We start from the raw sequence: 17,027 nt of genomic DNA, 5'->3' as shown, positions 1-17,027 counted from the left end.
TGCATTTTTCTCTTCATAACACTCGGATAATTCTAAGTCTTTCATTTGTAAACTGACTTTATACACCATGATTCAAAGTATTTTGTTAAATAATAAGAGCTAATAAGAGCCCCTGACTGTAAGAGCCAGAGTGCCCTCTAGAGGCCCAGCAAGGCTCACCTTTGTTTTCTCAGTCATCAGATTTCCAGGGGAAATTTTTTAAAAATGGCTAGGCAATTTATGAGCACATGGTTCTAAATAACTAAGGTACTTTTGAAAATCTCCTTGATAATGTATGTTTTATAGCAAAATATATTTTCAAAACCTGACAAATTAAGTGCTGGAAATGTAAATAGTATTTATCATTGTTCCAATGCTTTTATTTTAAAAGTGAGCCTTTTCCACTTCAAATGTTTTCACAAGTCTTTTCTTTGAAAGCTGCTTCTATAGGTAGAAATTATTTATCTTATGTATGTGCATAAAAATAAATTAATAGCAATGTAATTGACAATACCTCTAACTGATGTGTGGCATCATCAGGTAAGGGGACAAAAATGAAGTCTTCAATAGCCTTAGGCTGATTCGCTTTAGATTTAGAGTTTTGAGAGAGTAAAACCTGAGGTTCCACTTGACTTGGAGAGCCTTCAAGTGTGTGTGACTGGTTCTGAAGAAGCTTGTGCAATTTTCTTTCCTTCCGAATGTCCTTAGCTTTTCGACAGGGCGGCTTGCTCAAATCAGCCCCTTTTCCTAGAAGGACATAAAGAATTAAAGAACAAGGTTATATCATAAGAAAAATAGCTATTACATGAAAGGTGGGACAGAAGGGAGTTGGTTACAAACAATACTTTTACAAAAGATTTTCTTTTAATAGCATGATGATATTTAGCATTTACACAGCACTCTTTTCCATATTCAGAACATTTTGCAGCCATTAGCTAGGATCCCACATGCCTTAAGGCAAGCCAGACCTAAACTGGTGCAAGATCATTCCTTTCACGGGATCTGACATGGCAAACCAGAAATCCTATGGTAACTTCACTTTAATTCATTTAAAAATCTCAAATTTTAATGTAACAAAAATATAATCATTACAGTAGCTCTCATTCATTTTGACATTGAATTCAATTTTACACTGGACCCTGAACTCAATTTTCAATATGCTGCATATTTTTGTCTAAATGCATAGCTGCTTCATATAAATTATAAAGGATTTTAGCTGTTGAGTAGGAAATGGGATGTTTGGCACGGAAGTCAATTTGAAATCAGAGATAAACACAGTAGATGGGCATTTCAGCTAAAATGCTCAGCCAATGAAATGGTTGATTTCAGAATTAATGCTCCACTGAGAGAAATGGGCAGAGTTACTCTTTCATGCTCTCTGCAGACTCAGGAGGATAATCTAGTTATACTCATTCATTCACATCTTTATGCTGATATTCACAACCACAAGGACTAAAATACCTATTTATTTTAAATGAAATCTTAAATTCTGTAGCAAAGTTATACCATAAATGATGGATTCCATGGTGGCAGAAGTGCAAAATAAACAAGCCCCCGACAATAGCCCCATGATGCAAATATCATTCCCTGTTTAGAGATGGAGAAATTGAGGTAGATGGTTAAAGGTCTTGGCTTAGACCCCAAGCCAGTTTCAGAGTCAAGGATACAAATCAAGACTGCCCAATTCCTGACATACACTGTGCTTAAATCACTACCGCACCTATCCACAAAAAAAGGCCTGCTCCTATTTAGCTGCACCGTGTAAAACAACAGTATAGCCAAGCAACTAAAAGGATCACCTTGAGGCACTGGAAAGACTTGTCACCACCAACTGAGAATTGACATATTGCATCAGCAACGCAGAGGGCAACCTGACAGAATCATGCACAGGACACAAAGTAGAATCAATTTATTTCACGCTGCCAGGAAACCCTTTGCTACATACATATAGTCATCACCAAAGCTCTAATATGCAGAGCAGATAAGAATTAAAGGCCAGGTAAGTGTGTAGTCTGAAGTACTAACAACCTTGCCTACTTTTAAAAAGGTTTAAATAACTATATTGCCACCCCATTGTCATCAGTATTTTGAATGTGCACATTGTTATGTTGGCTCATATTGGTTACTTCTTATGTCTGGTTGTGAAATAGTATTTATTTTTGGAAAGAAGACAGATGTATAAGAGGAATGTGTATGGGAAAGAGTCATTAGTAATAGCTTAAAGATTATTGGACCATATTTATTATAACATAAGTGAGAAAAGTAGTGCTTCACTACTACAAACTGATCATGAATACTAAGTAAAATTTTCAGAAGTGCATAACTGACTGGAGTTTAATTCTCATTTTCAGAAGTGATTGACTTAAAAATGACTTTCAATGGGACTTAAAAGCTCTTAAGTGCCCTTATCACTTTGAGAAGGAGACTACAATGTTCTTGAAAATTTTACTGTCTGAATATGTATCTACAACTCTAAATTATGAAAAAAAGAACTGTACAATAATGTATAATTTCACAATATTTTCTTGTATTTCCATTTCTAGCATTTCCATTTGTTTCAGAAGCAAATAAATATTCAAAATATCATTCTTATCTTATTTAAGTCACATTGGAAACAGGATAATGTATAGAAGACACTTGGGACAATATTTTACAACAGGTCTCTCTAGAACATACAGCATTTTGATATTCTAGTACTTATGTAATTTACAAGATCTGAAAAAACTACCAACCACTCTCACTTCCCCTTTATTAAACATATGTTCTTCTTTATCAAATGAAAATGGCACATAAGCCGTAATATGTATTATACTGCTACAAAAAAAGTTAAAATATTCTTAGCATTGTTGTGAAAATCTCAATTTTTATATGTATCATATTTAAATTCAGATTTTTTTTTTACCTACAGAAGAAATATCTAATACTATATGCTTTACAGTGAGCTTTTCTTTTCAAAAATAATCAAGCCTTTTAAAGCTTTTTCCAACCATATACAAGCTTTGTACCTGTAAAAACACTTGAAGTAAGACTCATATTGGAGTACCAACATCAAACAGTTAAAATGGAAAAATCTTACACCTATTAATTATGCCTTTAAGAAAGCATATTCATTTTTAGACATCTGATAGAATGCAGAACGTTACATGTATTCATGCAAGTCACAGTTATTAATTCACAGGGTATATTCTTAAATTTCATTGGACTCATCATGCTGCAGGAAACACAACACATTGCTTACAGTAATTACAACTCTCCTGATACTTACAGATATGAGCTAATAAAATTTTTCTCCTGCTTTTCACTGGAAAGGTATTAAAGTATTTCTATACACTTCAAAATTAATATTTTCAATATTAATCATTGTTTAAAGCTGCTAATTTATGACTAGACTCACTGAATTCCTGTTCACCTTCAAATTCTGCCTCTCTTTCCCACTGACACCTTTTCTAAACATTCAGATATGTCACTTTCCTATCTCACATGAAGCTGAACTGTATGTCTGAGTTTAAATAAACTATAACAGGCCTATTTCAATTTCTAGTATAAGAGACAATCATTTACATTTATTCATATCCCTCTGATCCAGAGGTACAAAGGGGCCCTTCTACTAGTGCATTTGGTAAAAACATATATATGGAATGATGCAGAGAAACAAATGAAGAGAAAGCCTCCCTTCGCAGAAATGGTCCCTCTGGAGAGAAAAACCAGCAAAATGCTTGAGTCCAGACCCCTTATTAGAATTTTTCTGATTTTCATGGTTGATAGTGAGTCTAAAACCAGTAGCTACATGCTACAGATAAACGGTCTTTCACGAACAAATGCTGAAGGTACATAAATTAAGGCAATACAAATTATAATTTTCCCTTTTGTTCATTAAAAATAATGGGTGCTGAATACTTCCATAACCTAAAGGGTTAAAAATTAACTCACTACTTTCTACCCAAGCTCTACAGATATTGTGCAATGATACACAGGGCTGGACAAAAAATTTCCATTAAGTTGTGTTATTGTTTTATTATGGGTGGTGGTAGTTGTTGTGTTATGGTTTTTGATGAAGTCCAACTACGTATACTGGAGAAAACATAAGACTTGGAAAAAGAAAATTGGAGAAAATATTCCACTCTTTTTAAATCTATTATTTTTTTTACTTAGCTTCTTTGGCCAAGATATTAAACCTTTCAAAAGTGACTGATCCTGCAATTCAGCAGTAATATTTTGGCCTTGGTCCAAGACTTAAATGAAGCAAGACCCAGATCACTTAGCGGGGAAATTCTTGATCTGTAGTCTCATTTCCATTTGCTTTTATACAACAAAATGAAGTCAGAACTTAAGAAACTGTAATCTTCCATTTTACCATTCATTTTATAAGTATGATATTGACAATGAGGCAAAAGCTATCAATGTTAAGAACACAAGATATGGGGAATATCAATAGCTGGAAAATTAACATTGATTTCCCCTAGTTCAAAGAAAGAACAGCTATTTCCTGTGCTTTCCTCATAGGAGCACTTAAACAAAATGTTCAACAAAACATCCTTAAATAAGTTGTATATTCATTACCAGCACCAGTTTGCCTACAATGAAACACCAATTTTAACTGCTTATGCCAAATCTAAATCTATAAATTAGAATGTTTATAGGCCACGAGAGACCGTGTGAAGAAGGGATTTTTTCCCAACATTTCAGGTACTGCCTTTCATTGTTTTTTTATATCTTTCAAATAAGCCAGTGTTACCTGTTAAGTACCACTCATGATCCCCTCTGCTTTTGTGAGTGGGCTGTGGGGGGAGAGAGAAACAGAAAGAGTGCCAGTTCTGCAACAATACTGTCCCTGACTCTGCAGGTACTCTGCAAGGTCCAAGGTCAGAAAGGAACAGGCTGTTGTGTGCTACATTGTCTTCTTCCAAAACTACATGGCAAGGTAGGGTAGCTAATGACAGAGTCAGCATTACTTTGTGCATGTTTCATTTCCGTGCCTTAAAACTGGGTCAGTGGCTGTGAAAGATCGTTACTGCTAGAGGGTTGTAAGAGACCAAGAGGGCAGTGCAGAGATGGATTTATTTCCACACCGGGAAGAACGGGGCCATTTATTTTTGCAGATTAAAAAAAGAGACCGTTGTAGCAAATACTTTATGACAAATTGTTGAAGAAACATTTGGATGCCATTAGTGTTGTCCTGGAACCAATACATTTCAGAATTAGTTGTTGGGACTATTTTGTAAAGATATTTATCTTTAATTTTGGAAGTATCCTGGACAATCAAGTGCCACCATCAGAAGTCTCAAAGTTATGAAACATTTCAACTATGGTCACATACACGAGAATAAAAACTAACTAAGCAAGGATAATCTAACCAGCTGTGGCTGTGGGCAACCAACTGTAAGGATAAGGCCTTTTTCTATACTCTCATTGTAAGTCTGAGACCTTTCTTTGCAGCCATGAGCCAAGAAGCAGAATGGAATGTGCAGATGTGACATCTGAATTACATTAAAAACAATGTAATATTGGGAAGCTAAGAAGGCAGTCCTGTCCTAATAGTACCCACCATTACCAGAAAAAAAAACTGATCTTAAGGTGGTTTAAGAAAACTTTGTCTGATAGCATTCCGTCTGGTAAGAAATCGCTTATCAACAGTTGCGGTTGTAAAATCCCTACTTTTGTTTTTTCTTTATGGTCCCCACTTTGCTATTGTTTATCTTTATGGCCTCTGTCTGGTTCTTTGATTGTTTCTGTCTGTTGCATAACTAATTTTGCTAGGTACAAATCAATAATGGTGGTGGGGAAGGATTGGTTAAAGAATTGTTTTACAATATGTTAGGATTGATTAGAAAATTGTTTAGTAATATTTTAGTAAAATGATTGGTTAAGGGACAGCTAAGCAAGACTCAAGTTTCACTATATTAACTGGGGTCCAAAAGGAAGTTCTTGGAAACCAGCTCCAGGACACAGGCCCAAGATCAGAGCTGGCAGCCCTCAACATCCTACCAATGACGCCGTACAGAAGCTGAAGTCCCCCAGATGACCTGATCCTGTCTGGTCATCAAGAAAAGTTCATCTGTATTGTATGCTTAGAGTGTGCACTATTTTGGTGATTTTTAATAAATAGAGGTTAAGTAGGGTATTACTGTGTAAGGCTCTTTCACTGGTAAAAGACCTTGAAAACCCCCAAAACATTAAGCCCTGAGTCGACAGGGAATGGGCCCTGAGCCCATGGAGGAATAGGGCCCGGAGCCCTCGGAGGAGTAAAGTTAGGTGCCTGGAGCCCAAAGAACTAGGAAAAGGATAGGGGTGCCTAAATCAACCAGGTTATGCCTTGAGCCCTAGGAACTAGGTAGAGGTGGGATGTCCTAGTGTGCACGGGCAACAAATTTAGGGAAAAGTTGGGTGCTGTAAAGTGTGTGTAACAAAATTTTGTGCGGATAGCACTATCTCTTTACTCTCAGTGAAAGACAGAAAAGCTTCCATAATGTCAGCCAAAGGCTTTTTGTTGAAGTGAAATAAGGGCTTAAAAACTGTTTTTTTTACCAGTCATTTATTAAACAGAAGGAAGCTCTTCCTTCTGCCTTGCCCTCATCAGGGCTTCCTAACTGACGAGAGAAGACAATGGCTTCCATTGCCCTACTCTCTCCCTGCCTCTGGAGCTTGTTTGGTTTTTTAGGTTCTCTTCAGTTTTGAATAGCACCAGTGCCTGCCTCCAGTGCTACCATTTGGGAAATTTTGTGCAACAGTAAAACATTGTAGCTACATGTCTGCAAGACACTGCATTGGTTCCCATTGGGAGACTTATCTTCATAATTGTTAAGTTTAGAAACTTTATCTTTTAAAAATAGATTGTACAGAAACTGATGGCATGGCTCACCCAGGAAAGTTTCCCAGTTGCACCTGGCAAGTGGATTTCTCAAATCCGGATTATCATCCAGAAAGTGACTCTAGAAATAGTACCTGCTTTCTTTAGTGACAAATTACTTTACTTTTTACTCCTATTAGCACTGAACCATCAAGAAAGCTATGGGAGAGTGAGTTGGATTCTTTCCTGGACTGCACATCAACATACATCTGTTAGCTAAATTCCTCATGCAGTCTACTGCTAGTGAAAACGTGAAGGCCAGAAACAACACAGACAGGCAAAGAAAAGCTTACAGAGCTGCTATCAGGTGGAAAAAAAGACATGCATGCATATTCGAAATGGAGCCACACAGGAAAAAAAAATGAACCCAGACTTCTTCAGCCATTTTCGTTACTTTTGAAGAAATAAGCACACTAATCTAATGCTACTTAACCAGGTAATAAATTTGTATTGTCCAAGATCAGGTACACCATGCCTCAATACTGTGGGGAGCCAGAGATGGACAGGTTGATGTCTTGACACACATAGGCTTTGCTTTCCAAGGTGTGATAGCTGCTGCAGAGGCTCTACCACAACCAGGGCTCTCCAAGGGGAGCTCAATACAGCAGAAACTGGGTAACATTTTTATGGACTGCTATTTAAGAGGACAGGCTAGATGATCTAATGATCCCTTCTGACTTTTAAATATATGAATAAATCTGTGGTGATGCTGCCTCACAGATATGGGGAAGATATGGACAGGAGGGAGACAAGAGGAAGAGACAGTTGGATTATCAGAGAGGATCAGGTGGTCTACCCATGGTCCCCCACCCATAAGTTAGTCCTTTCTCCAGCAGATCTGTTCCATCAGACCAGGACTATCCTCTGGTGAACCATGGGAAGCTTGCTAGAAGGGGAGGGAAGTGCCTCAGGAGCAGAGGTACCATACTGCATTCCTGAGGTAGCTTCTTCCACTGGCAAGCCTGCCATGATTCACCAGAAGGGTTCTAATCTATTGGACTTGAGCAGTGTTCACTACATCTGGGAGGGTGAAGACTTCCCAAGGACCTTGGGAAAAGGCATGACTGGCCAATAATTGGGAAGTTGTAACTGCCACATCCCACCAACACTCCTGCTCTTTTCCTCTGCAATTCCTGCCAATGTAATGAAAACAATGTAAGTGATCATCCTTATTGTTCAGCTAACTAACATTTTTGTTTAGGCGAATAATACTTTTCATCTAGAGATCTCAAAGCACTTGACAAAGATAAGTAAGCATCATTATACCCATTTGACAGATTGGTAAACCACAAGGATTGTGATGTGCCCTAGATGCTAGAAGTAGTCAGCAGAAGAGTTTAAAATATTCATGATACTCTTGAAGAGGTTTTTTTTTTGAGCACTTAGCCTGTCCTCAGCATCTGTTTAATTTCACATTTCTGCTGTAAATTTCACAAACAATATATAAGCAAAGGAACAGTGGTAGCCTTACCATGAGGCGAACTGAGACAACCACTGCAGGTGCCAGACAGGGGGGAGGGCGCCACTAGGACCCAAAGCGCAGAAAATTGTGTCTGCTGCTGGTGCATATGCACTCTCTGCTCTAAATGCACAGAGATGATGGAGTGCTGTGCTGGAAAAAGGAAGGCACAAGAGACATAACAGGCAGGCAGGAGAAAAGGTGAGAGGGAATAACAGAAAGCAGCAGGAGCTGCAGGGAGCAAGAGGAGGAGAAGCCTCTTATATACCTCTCTAGCACCCCCAGGAGCCTGGACTGATTAACACCAGCTTCTCAGGGAGCTTCCTGTTTCCTGCTGCCTCCCTAAACCCACTTGAGGAGAACAGGCAGTCAACTGAAGTAGTAGGAGCCAGTTAGGCAATTAAGACGCTGATATCTTCCCTCACTCAGGTCTTGCTACCAGCCTGTTTATTTGTTCCCTTCAATTGAGTGTTGAGAGCCACTATAGCTTGCATAGAACAACAGTCATGAGTAAAAGAAGAAAACGCCCCTCTGGGGCTGCCTTCAGAAAAAGAAAGCAAGCAAAGGAAGCTTTTCTATCTAAGCAGGAAGGAGCTCTCCTGAGATACATAGATACAAATGTTCACGGTGAGCCTTCTGGCCCCAGTGAGAATGTGAGTGGTGAGGAGATGTCTGATCTTCCAGTTAGTCAGAGTGCACGTGACCTGGCAGCTACCGAAGCATCCATATCACCATCTCAAATGGATGTAACCATGTACATTCCTGAAGGAAAGTGTAGATCAGAGAAGAGTGTGGTGAAGGTGCAAGCAACAGCTGCTGCTGAGTTTAGTTCCTTAAGCCTAGATGATCCAGGACTGTGGACCCATTTGAGCCTGAGGGACTTCCTTGTACCGCATGGTCCAAAACAAGTGAAAAACTTCATGTTCCCCAAAGACAACGAAAATAGAAGTTTCCATCCAACATATGACTGGCGTGAAATCCCCAATGGTGACAAACTGGAGAGGCCATGGCTTATGTACTCAAAAACTCAGAATGCCGCATACTATTTTCGTTGCAAACTCTTTCAAGTCTAATTTGCCAGCCATACTGGGTTCTACAGGAACAAAGGACTGGAAAAATCTGGCTAGAAATTTGGCATGTCATGAGAAGGCAGCAAATCATCAGAGAGCATTCCATAAGTGGAAAGAGCTTGAGATGAGACTAAGGTTAAAGGCCACCATAGATGATCAGCATCAAGAAAAGATTGCATCAGAGTCTCTTTACTGGTAAAATGTTCTGAAAAGGCTCACTGCCATAGTGAGAGTGCTTGCTACCCAAAACCTACCATTATGTCGCACTTCAGATCAGCCGTATGTGCCAAACAATGGAAACATCCTTAAAATTGTGGAGCTGATGGCCAAGTTTGATGCTGTACTCCAGGAGCATCTAAGAAGAGTCACCACCCAAGAAACGTACACACACAACTACCTTGGAAAAACGATTCAAAATGAGATCATACAGTTACTGGCAACAAAAGTCAAACAGAAGACTGTGGCAGATCTGAAGTCAGCAAGATATTACTTTGTTATTCTGGACTGCACACCTGACATCAGTCATAAGGAACAAATGACTTTAACAGTGCGTTTTGTAACAACAACAGAACCTAGTGAAAATGTCCCTGCACTGGTGACTGTCAGAGAGCATTTTCTAGAATTTACTGATATTGATGTTACTACAGGAGCTGGTATGACAAATGTGCTTCTTAAAAAGCTGGAAGATATGGGAATTGCAATAGCTGACATGAGAGGAAAGAACAGAGGAGTGCAGACATGGATCCGAGAGTTAAACCCTCGAGCTTTTTTTGTCCCATGCAGTTCTCATTCACTGAACTTGGTGGTCAGTGATGCAGCATCAGCTTCTAGTGAGGCTGCTGATTTTTTTAATCAAAGTATCTATGTATTTTTCTCTGCGTCAATCCATCGATTGACGCAGAGAAATTTTGAAGCAACATCTGGGAACATCCTCTCTGCCACTGAAACCACTGAGTGCCACACAATGGGAAAGTCGAGTGGAGGTGATAAAGCCTATCAGACACCAAATTGGGAAGATAGATGATGCCACAGCTGCCATTACGGAGGAGAATGCTATGACATGGGAGAACAGTGTCAGAAGGAAATGCAATCACCAGAAACAAACATAACTTCAAATTTGTGGCTTAGTGTTGTGGCATGACATACTGTTTGAAATAAATGTTGTAAGCAAGAGACTCCAAGATGTTGACTTTGATCTATCTGGAGCAATGGAACAACTGGACAAACCAAAGTCATACCTCCAGTCTTACCAGTCAGATGAGGGATTTCAAAACGTTCTGAAGAGCGCACAGAAGTTAGCAGAGGAACTTCACACTGAAGCTATTTTCCCACCCATTCAAGAATATAAGAGTCACCGAAGAAGATGACATTTTGATTATGAGGCACGGGATAATCCCATAAGAGATCTCAAACAACAATTCAAAGTTAAATTCTTTAACCAGGTGCTAGATTGTGCAATAGTCAGTTGAAGAATGTTTCATGCAGCTCAAGGAACACAGCAGTATATTTGGGATGTTGTATGATATTCCAGAACTCCTCACTATACCTGAAGACGACCTACACCAGCAACGCAGGGCACTAGAGATAGTGTTGACACATGATGACCTGCGTGATATTGATGCGAGTGATTTAGGTGATGAACTGAAAGCCCTTTCAAGATACAGTTCAGCAGGATCAACTCCAAAGGCTGTTCTAGAATATATGTGCACAAATAAGATGACCACCCTCTTTCCAAATGCTTTTGTTGCTCGGCGCATACTTCTAACACTTCCTAACAGTTGCCAGTGGAGAACACAGCTTCTCCAAGCTGAAGGTAATAAAAATACATCTATGCTCCACAATGACACAGGAGAGGCTGGTCGGCCTTGCAACCATCTCAATAGAGCATGAGCCGGCCCAGACTATGGACCTTCAGGACGCAGTTCAAATCTTTGCAACCAAGAAGCCATGGAAAGCATCACTTTGATTATTCAAACAGAGAAAAATGCCAGTGTTTACTAGGCAGACAAGAAAAGTTACATTTGCTGTTCAGGCGTTTGAAAGTTAAGTGTTATTTAAAAAATTTTAACAAGGCATTTTAAGTTGTTAGTTCTCCTTTATTGGGGTAGGTAGCAGAGCAGTACCATGAGAGAAGTAGAACAGGAAGAAGGCAGAACTGAGACCTTTCAAAGTTTTGGCCCAAGCGAGAGGGCATGGGGACATCACTTGAGCTCCCCGAGTTAGGTGCCAAAATGTTGTGGGCCGGCCATGCAAAGGAACAAATTCATTGGTTTAACTTTTTTTATATAAATATGCAAACCTTTTTTCCTTATGAAAACGTGCAGAAACAGACCGCTTATTCTGTAGGACAATGACCTGTTTATGTAAAGAGGTTTTTATTTCTACATAAACAAATTTTATCATGGAAAACATCAACTTTTTCCATGGCAAAAACTAAACATCTAGTTTAAAACTTTCCAGATTGAGAGAAGTAACCTTTAACACTAACTACATTTAAAATTATAGGTATATTGAATAAGATTTGGTGGGTTTGTAACTCACATTTATATTTTATTTAAGCCCTGCCAAAAAGGAGAAGGACAGCAGCGGAAATTTCTGTTTCTAAAATATGTTCTTAATTTTTGAAATAATGAATACAAACGTTACATTTCAAACTTCCTGTATCTGCATCTATATTGTTTAAAAAGTGTCACACAATGTTATTCTTTATACAAATTGAGGATTGTACCTTGACTTAAAAAAAAGGCAGTTTATACTAATCATTACTCATGGCTGCCATCTGCTGTCAATTTCTATTTAGTTTGCATTCAAGGTCTAGGAAAACAGTTCACTTAGTTCATGGCAAAGCTTTGTCTTTTTAACAGTTAGTTTTTTTGTTTTTTTGGTAAAATGTCCACAAGGGGATAGAAAAGTTTTTAACTTTTTTAAAAACGTAATCACCATATTCTAACAAGTCTTAGAAATCTGGCTCCAGATTTACAGATGTGGCGAACAAGCAGCTTTCCCAATACTCTTGTTGATCACTTTTACAAGAAGTCTGGTACTTTCATTTAGGTGCTTAAATGGGAGTTGTGTCATTGAAAATCTGGCACTCTCTGGGTGAGTCTTTGCTAGGAGAAAATGGTGTATTCTTAGTTTACCTCACGTTAGCCAATCACTAACTAATGTAAGAAATAATTCATGAAGAGAAGGCAGTGTGTAGTTTTCACACACGTTTTCAGGTAAAGCTAACCTCTAGGCTCCCCCATAGTCTGTACTCTTACCTGCCAACATGTGTGAAAACTACAAACTGCCTTGTCTTTCTTCACTACGGTTTCACCCAATATAGTTAGCATGTGCTCACTAACAGGAGGTAAGAACACACCCTTTTTTCTAATAAAGACAATCCATCACGGGGGTTGATCATTTTTGAAAACCTAGTCCATGAGCTATAAATTGCCTGGCTCCTCTGCCAAACTAAGCAATATCACAGCTCCCATAAACAGAAGAGTTCAGTATGGAAGGACTCCTGTTCAAGTTATTCCTTTAGAATGCACAATTTGTTGTTTCTTGCTTTGGTTTCGGGGTTTTTTTTTTAGGAATAAACGTCTCATACTTAGTTTCTGCCTTGAAAGGTGAATATTTTGGAAAACAACAAATTTGAAGGCAGTTCAGAGATTGAACTGTAACCTGTGTGATAAAAACGTAAAACAATCACTAAGTTACGAAAAATGTTAAAAATATCTCCACTATTCTGCTTCTTAATTCCAAAGAAAAACTCTATTAGCAAAAATTCCCGTGCAGTGTTTGATACACAAAATCCCCAGCATTGTCCAAAGGCATGAGTCTGTGAAAGTGAAATGAACTAGAAAATATCTATTTTTGCTGTATAAAAGAAGAGAAATGCAAATACTATACATACAATAAAAAAATACAGTTTCATTATCTCACATTTTACTATCAAGTAGGGTGGGGTTTTTTAAACCTTTAAGTCTCTCAAAGAAAAATAAGGCTACAACCCAAACACATGAAAAAAGCCAAGGGGCACTTCTATAGAGGCTCTTTCCATGGGCTCAAGGCCAAGGCAAAGATATCCTTCTCTGGAGTGCAAAAACACTAGTATTTTGCTTCTGCAGCAGAGTACCCCCAACTTGTCCTTGAACAGAAAATGGAAAGTACAACCCTAGTCCATTGGATATATACAAATAATGTTTTTTGTGCATAAGAAACATAGCCCCTAAAAAAGAAGAAAAGAACTTATAAAAGTGCACAAATAACACAGGCAACTATAACAGAGAAAATAATTTAGAGGATAACTAGACATACCACCTAAAGGAAGACAACCCTTGGCTAACTAGTTTTCATGAAGGGAAGTAATGAAGTACACTTTTTTAGACACTAATTTGGTTTTCTATTGCTGTTCAGGAGGGGAGATTTATCAATTGCCTATTTGGCTGGAGAGCCTAGATGACTCTCAAAGCTTCCATGAACTGGCAGCCATAGAAACTAGCAGCCATGGACATAAATACCTGCTGGAGGGCTCCAATGAACTAGGCAAAATATTGGGAGCACTAAAAAGTCATGCAATATGCACCATATCTTGATTTACAGACAGTAGTTCCCTCGGCAGCTGTGGGCATACGAAATAAAGAGGAACAGCCCTAGGTTTACCAGCCAAAGTATAATGCTCTAACAAAACTAATATGAAGGGACAAATAAGCGGGGGGAGGGACAAATAAAGAAACTTTGGCTACCTGGTTTGGTTGTTGTATGAACAAGTTTAGCTGAATCTGATCGTTCACCAGATCCTGCACTGTCTTTATCTACACATATCTGGGGAGGCTCTGACTCCACTTTCTTCATAGTTACTTCTTTTTTCATTTCCTCCTCCTCGTTATTATCTTCAGTCTCCACCCCCTCCGTCTCCTCCACACTCAGAGGTTTCAGTTCAGATTGACTGATGTCAGATTCATTTTTTAATACAAAACTGCAAGCAACAGCATCCTCTCTGTGGGAATCCATAGGTTCTTCTGTAACTAAGACAGATGACAAACTGTCAATGTAAGACAGGCAATCTACATCCATACCACACCAAGGTTATTATATTAACATTCATGTGAATCCAAATCATTTAGAAGCTACAACAGCAAGCAAGAATGCAGACAGTTATGATCTTGACACAATCAATTTCAGAATATCAAGATAGGAAATAGTAACATGTAAAAAAGAAGGGGGGGCAGTGGGTATAATTGTCTTTGGCAATTACATAACACAAAACATATCACTGGATTTTCAGCCAACACTTAAAGAGACAGTTCACTTAAAAATCACTTCCAGATTTTGTTTTTTTAAACTTTTAATGTCACATGTAAAGCCGTACTTGAATTGTGAGATGACTGTCAAAAAATTGCGGCTGAGTTGCAGACAAGCCAGGGAAAAATGCAGAAAAGTAATAATGGACCTTATTATTTGTGGTGATAACGTCCATTATTACTTTTCTGTGATTTTCTGCCATCAGCTGCCTCAGGCTGAGAGCCGGGGGATTCCCGCTGTCAGCCACCGGGGCTGAGAGCGAGGGCCCGGGGCTGTCTGGACTCCCACTGTCAGTCCCACACACACGGCAGGGCTCCCACTGTCAAAACTACAGTTGAAGCCTAAGATTGCAGAATCCGCAATTTCCTCAGCATCACAAGTCAAGTAGGACCTTAGTTATGAGTAACAATTAAGATTATAATAAAAATATTCAAGAAAAGTCTATTTTTCCCACTTTTTAGGATTGGTTTTACAATCATGTTTCTCCTCCCCACCCAATATAGTCAGTCAGCTTCCGAACGAGCTGGGGGCCTATTCACACAGCATCAAGGGAAACTCAGATTCGGAAGCAGATTTAGGCCTGAAACTATTTATAACTCAGACTGCTATTCTATCTTATTGATGGGAATAGAGCCTGCATTAACTCATGTGAGATATGCTGTAACCAGGGCCAGCTCTACCTTTCCTGCTGTCCCAAGCAGTGAAGCGAAGAAGAAGAAGAAGGGAAAACAAAACAAAACAAAACAACTCGGAGTGCCACACCAGGAACGGATGGAGTGCCGCCCCTTCAGATTTGCTGTCCCCAGGACCTGCTTCCTTAGCTGGTGCCTAGAGCCGGCCCTGGTTGTAACAATTAGATGATGTAGTTGTGCTTCATGTACACTGGCAGACACCAATAGTCTCCATTCCAATACCACAATACCTTGCGCAGTGCTCTAATAGAGACTCCAACATGCACAGCACTACATATCCTCTCTCTCCATCTTTACAATTTCCCTCTGCCTAGCCAACAACAGGCTTAAATGGCATAGAAAAAATTGTGTGATTGAATTTCATTATATAAATTATAGCTCACACTTTGCTCATGGCAACATCCAAAACAGTGTTGCACTTTCCCCATTTTACAAGTTTTTTCCAACATAAAAAAAGATATTTATTGTTTGTTTGCAATACCCTCTTAGAAGCCTGAAAAATCAAATGTCTTCTTTGTGCCACACATCCACCATAACAGCTGTTTGCTTTCTTAAAATGGAACAATTGCAACTAATCTCACTTCAAACAAGAAAGATACTCGTACTAATAACCTGCTTTGGCAAAGCCAATAGAGGAAGCACAAAATAACTGCAAGGCTCACAAAAAAATTAGCCAGTTTTGTTTTTCTTTAAATTTCTCAGAGCTTTATTGAGTAGGGGCTCTTGTAATCACATATGAAAATAAGGGACCCTCAAATACCCTTCCATTGATCCTGTTCAGATTGTGACTTCAGTTATAGGGGTGAGACAAGGCTTGCCTGATACTCCTCTAGCTAGAAAGTGGCCAGCTGCATGGTGGGGGAAGCAAGCTGCTATATGAAAAAAAAGTTAATCTTACTCCTCGACAGAAAAGGAAGTAGCACAGGATGAATTGTCACAATTCATTCCTAGTCTGCTCCTGGGGCAATGTAGCCAATGTAGGGCAGGTTGTAAAGATACAGTATTTGGAATCCAACCAACAAACACCGAGGCTAGACTCTATCTTGTTTTTAGCTTCTTGTTTTGGTTTTGTTTTTTTAAATTAGAGTACTTCTTACCTACCCCACACCTCCCATTAAACTTTCAAAGCCCCTTTCAGGGCCTGAACTATTTCTAAAAACATAGTAGGCTACAGTAGCTCTTCTGTGGGAATAATCCTCACACTTTTTCAATAACCAAGAATTTCTTACCATCACCAGCCACTTTGGAAGAATCCCCTTTAGCAAGAAATTTCAACATTTTCTTTAGAACTTTCTTGTGAGATTTGGAAGGTTGAAAATGTAAAGGTCGACATCTAAAATGGGAAATCAAATATTTTTAAATATTTTTTTTACAAGAAATATAGTTAAAAGAAAACAAAGAACTCTAGAAAGATATAATAAAGAAAAATAAATAGTTGTATGAAATACTATAACTCATTTCTTGTCTATTTAAATCCCTTGTAACGACTAGCTCAACTACTTTATTAAAAGGATTATTTTCAAGTTGCTGACCTTGTTACATGGATGCCTTTACAATATGCACCTTTATACACTCTTACAACTGTATATGGATAAAGGAGTACATTCTCATTAAAAAATATAAAGCGAGTTTATTGCTTGAGAAAAGAACTTATTGGGAGTCATCCAGTTATCCAAAGAACAGCTTCC

The 17,027-nt window shown here is 38.7% G+C and overlaps 1 protein-coding gene across 5 annotated transcripts in view; it reads right to left on the bottom strand.

Moving 5' to 3' along the window:
• The window catches only part of ATE1 (arginyltransferase 1), a 186,414-nt gene that overhangs the window by 155,092 nt on the left and 14,295 nt on the right, over nt 1–17,027 (bottom strand). For all 5 annotated transcript variants that reach the window (XM_075072503.1, XM_032776705.2, XM_032776700.2 and 2 more), the window contains exons 4-6: nt 16,569–16,672; nt 14,089–14,370; nt 494–726 (exon numbers count right to left, since the gene is read on the bottom strand). In XM_075072503.1, coding sequence (XP_074928604.1) covers nt 494–726; nt 14,089–14,370; nt 16,569–16,672 — 619 coding nt within the window. The remainder of the gene's footprint in view (nt 1–493; nt 727–14,088; nt 14,371–16,568; nt 16,673–17,027) is intronic.

Source organism: Chelonoidis abingdonii, chromosome 15, assembly GCF_003597395.2.
Source record: "Chelonoidis abingdonii isolate Lonesome George chromosome 15, CheloAbing_2.0, whole genome shotgun sequence".
Taxonomy (NCBI): domain Eukaryota; kingdom Metazoa; phylum Chordata; order Testudines; family Testudinidae; genus Chelonoidis; species Chelonoidis abingdonii.
The sequence above is the reverse complement of the archived record's forward strand: the minus strand, read 5'-3'. Positions and strand labels throughout refer to the sequence as shown.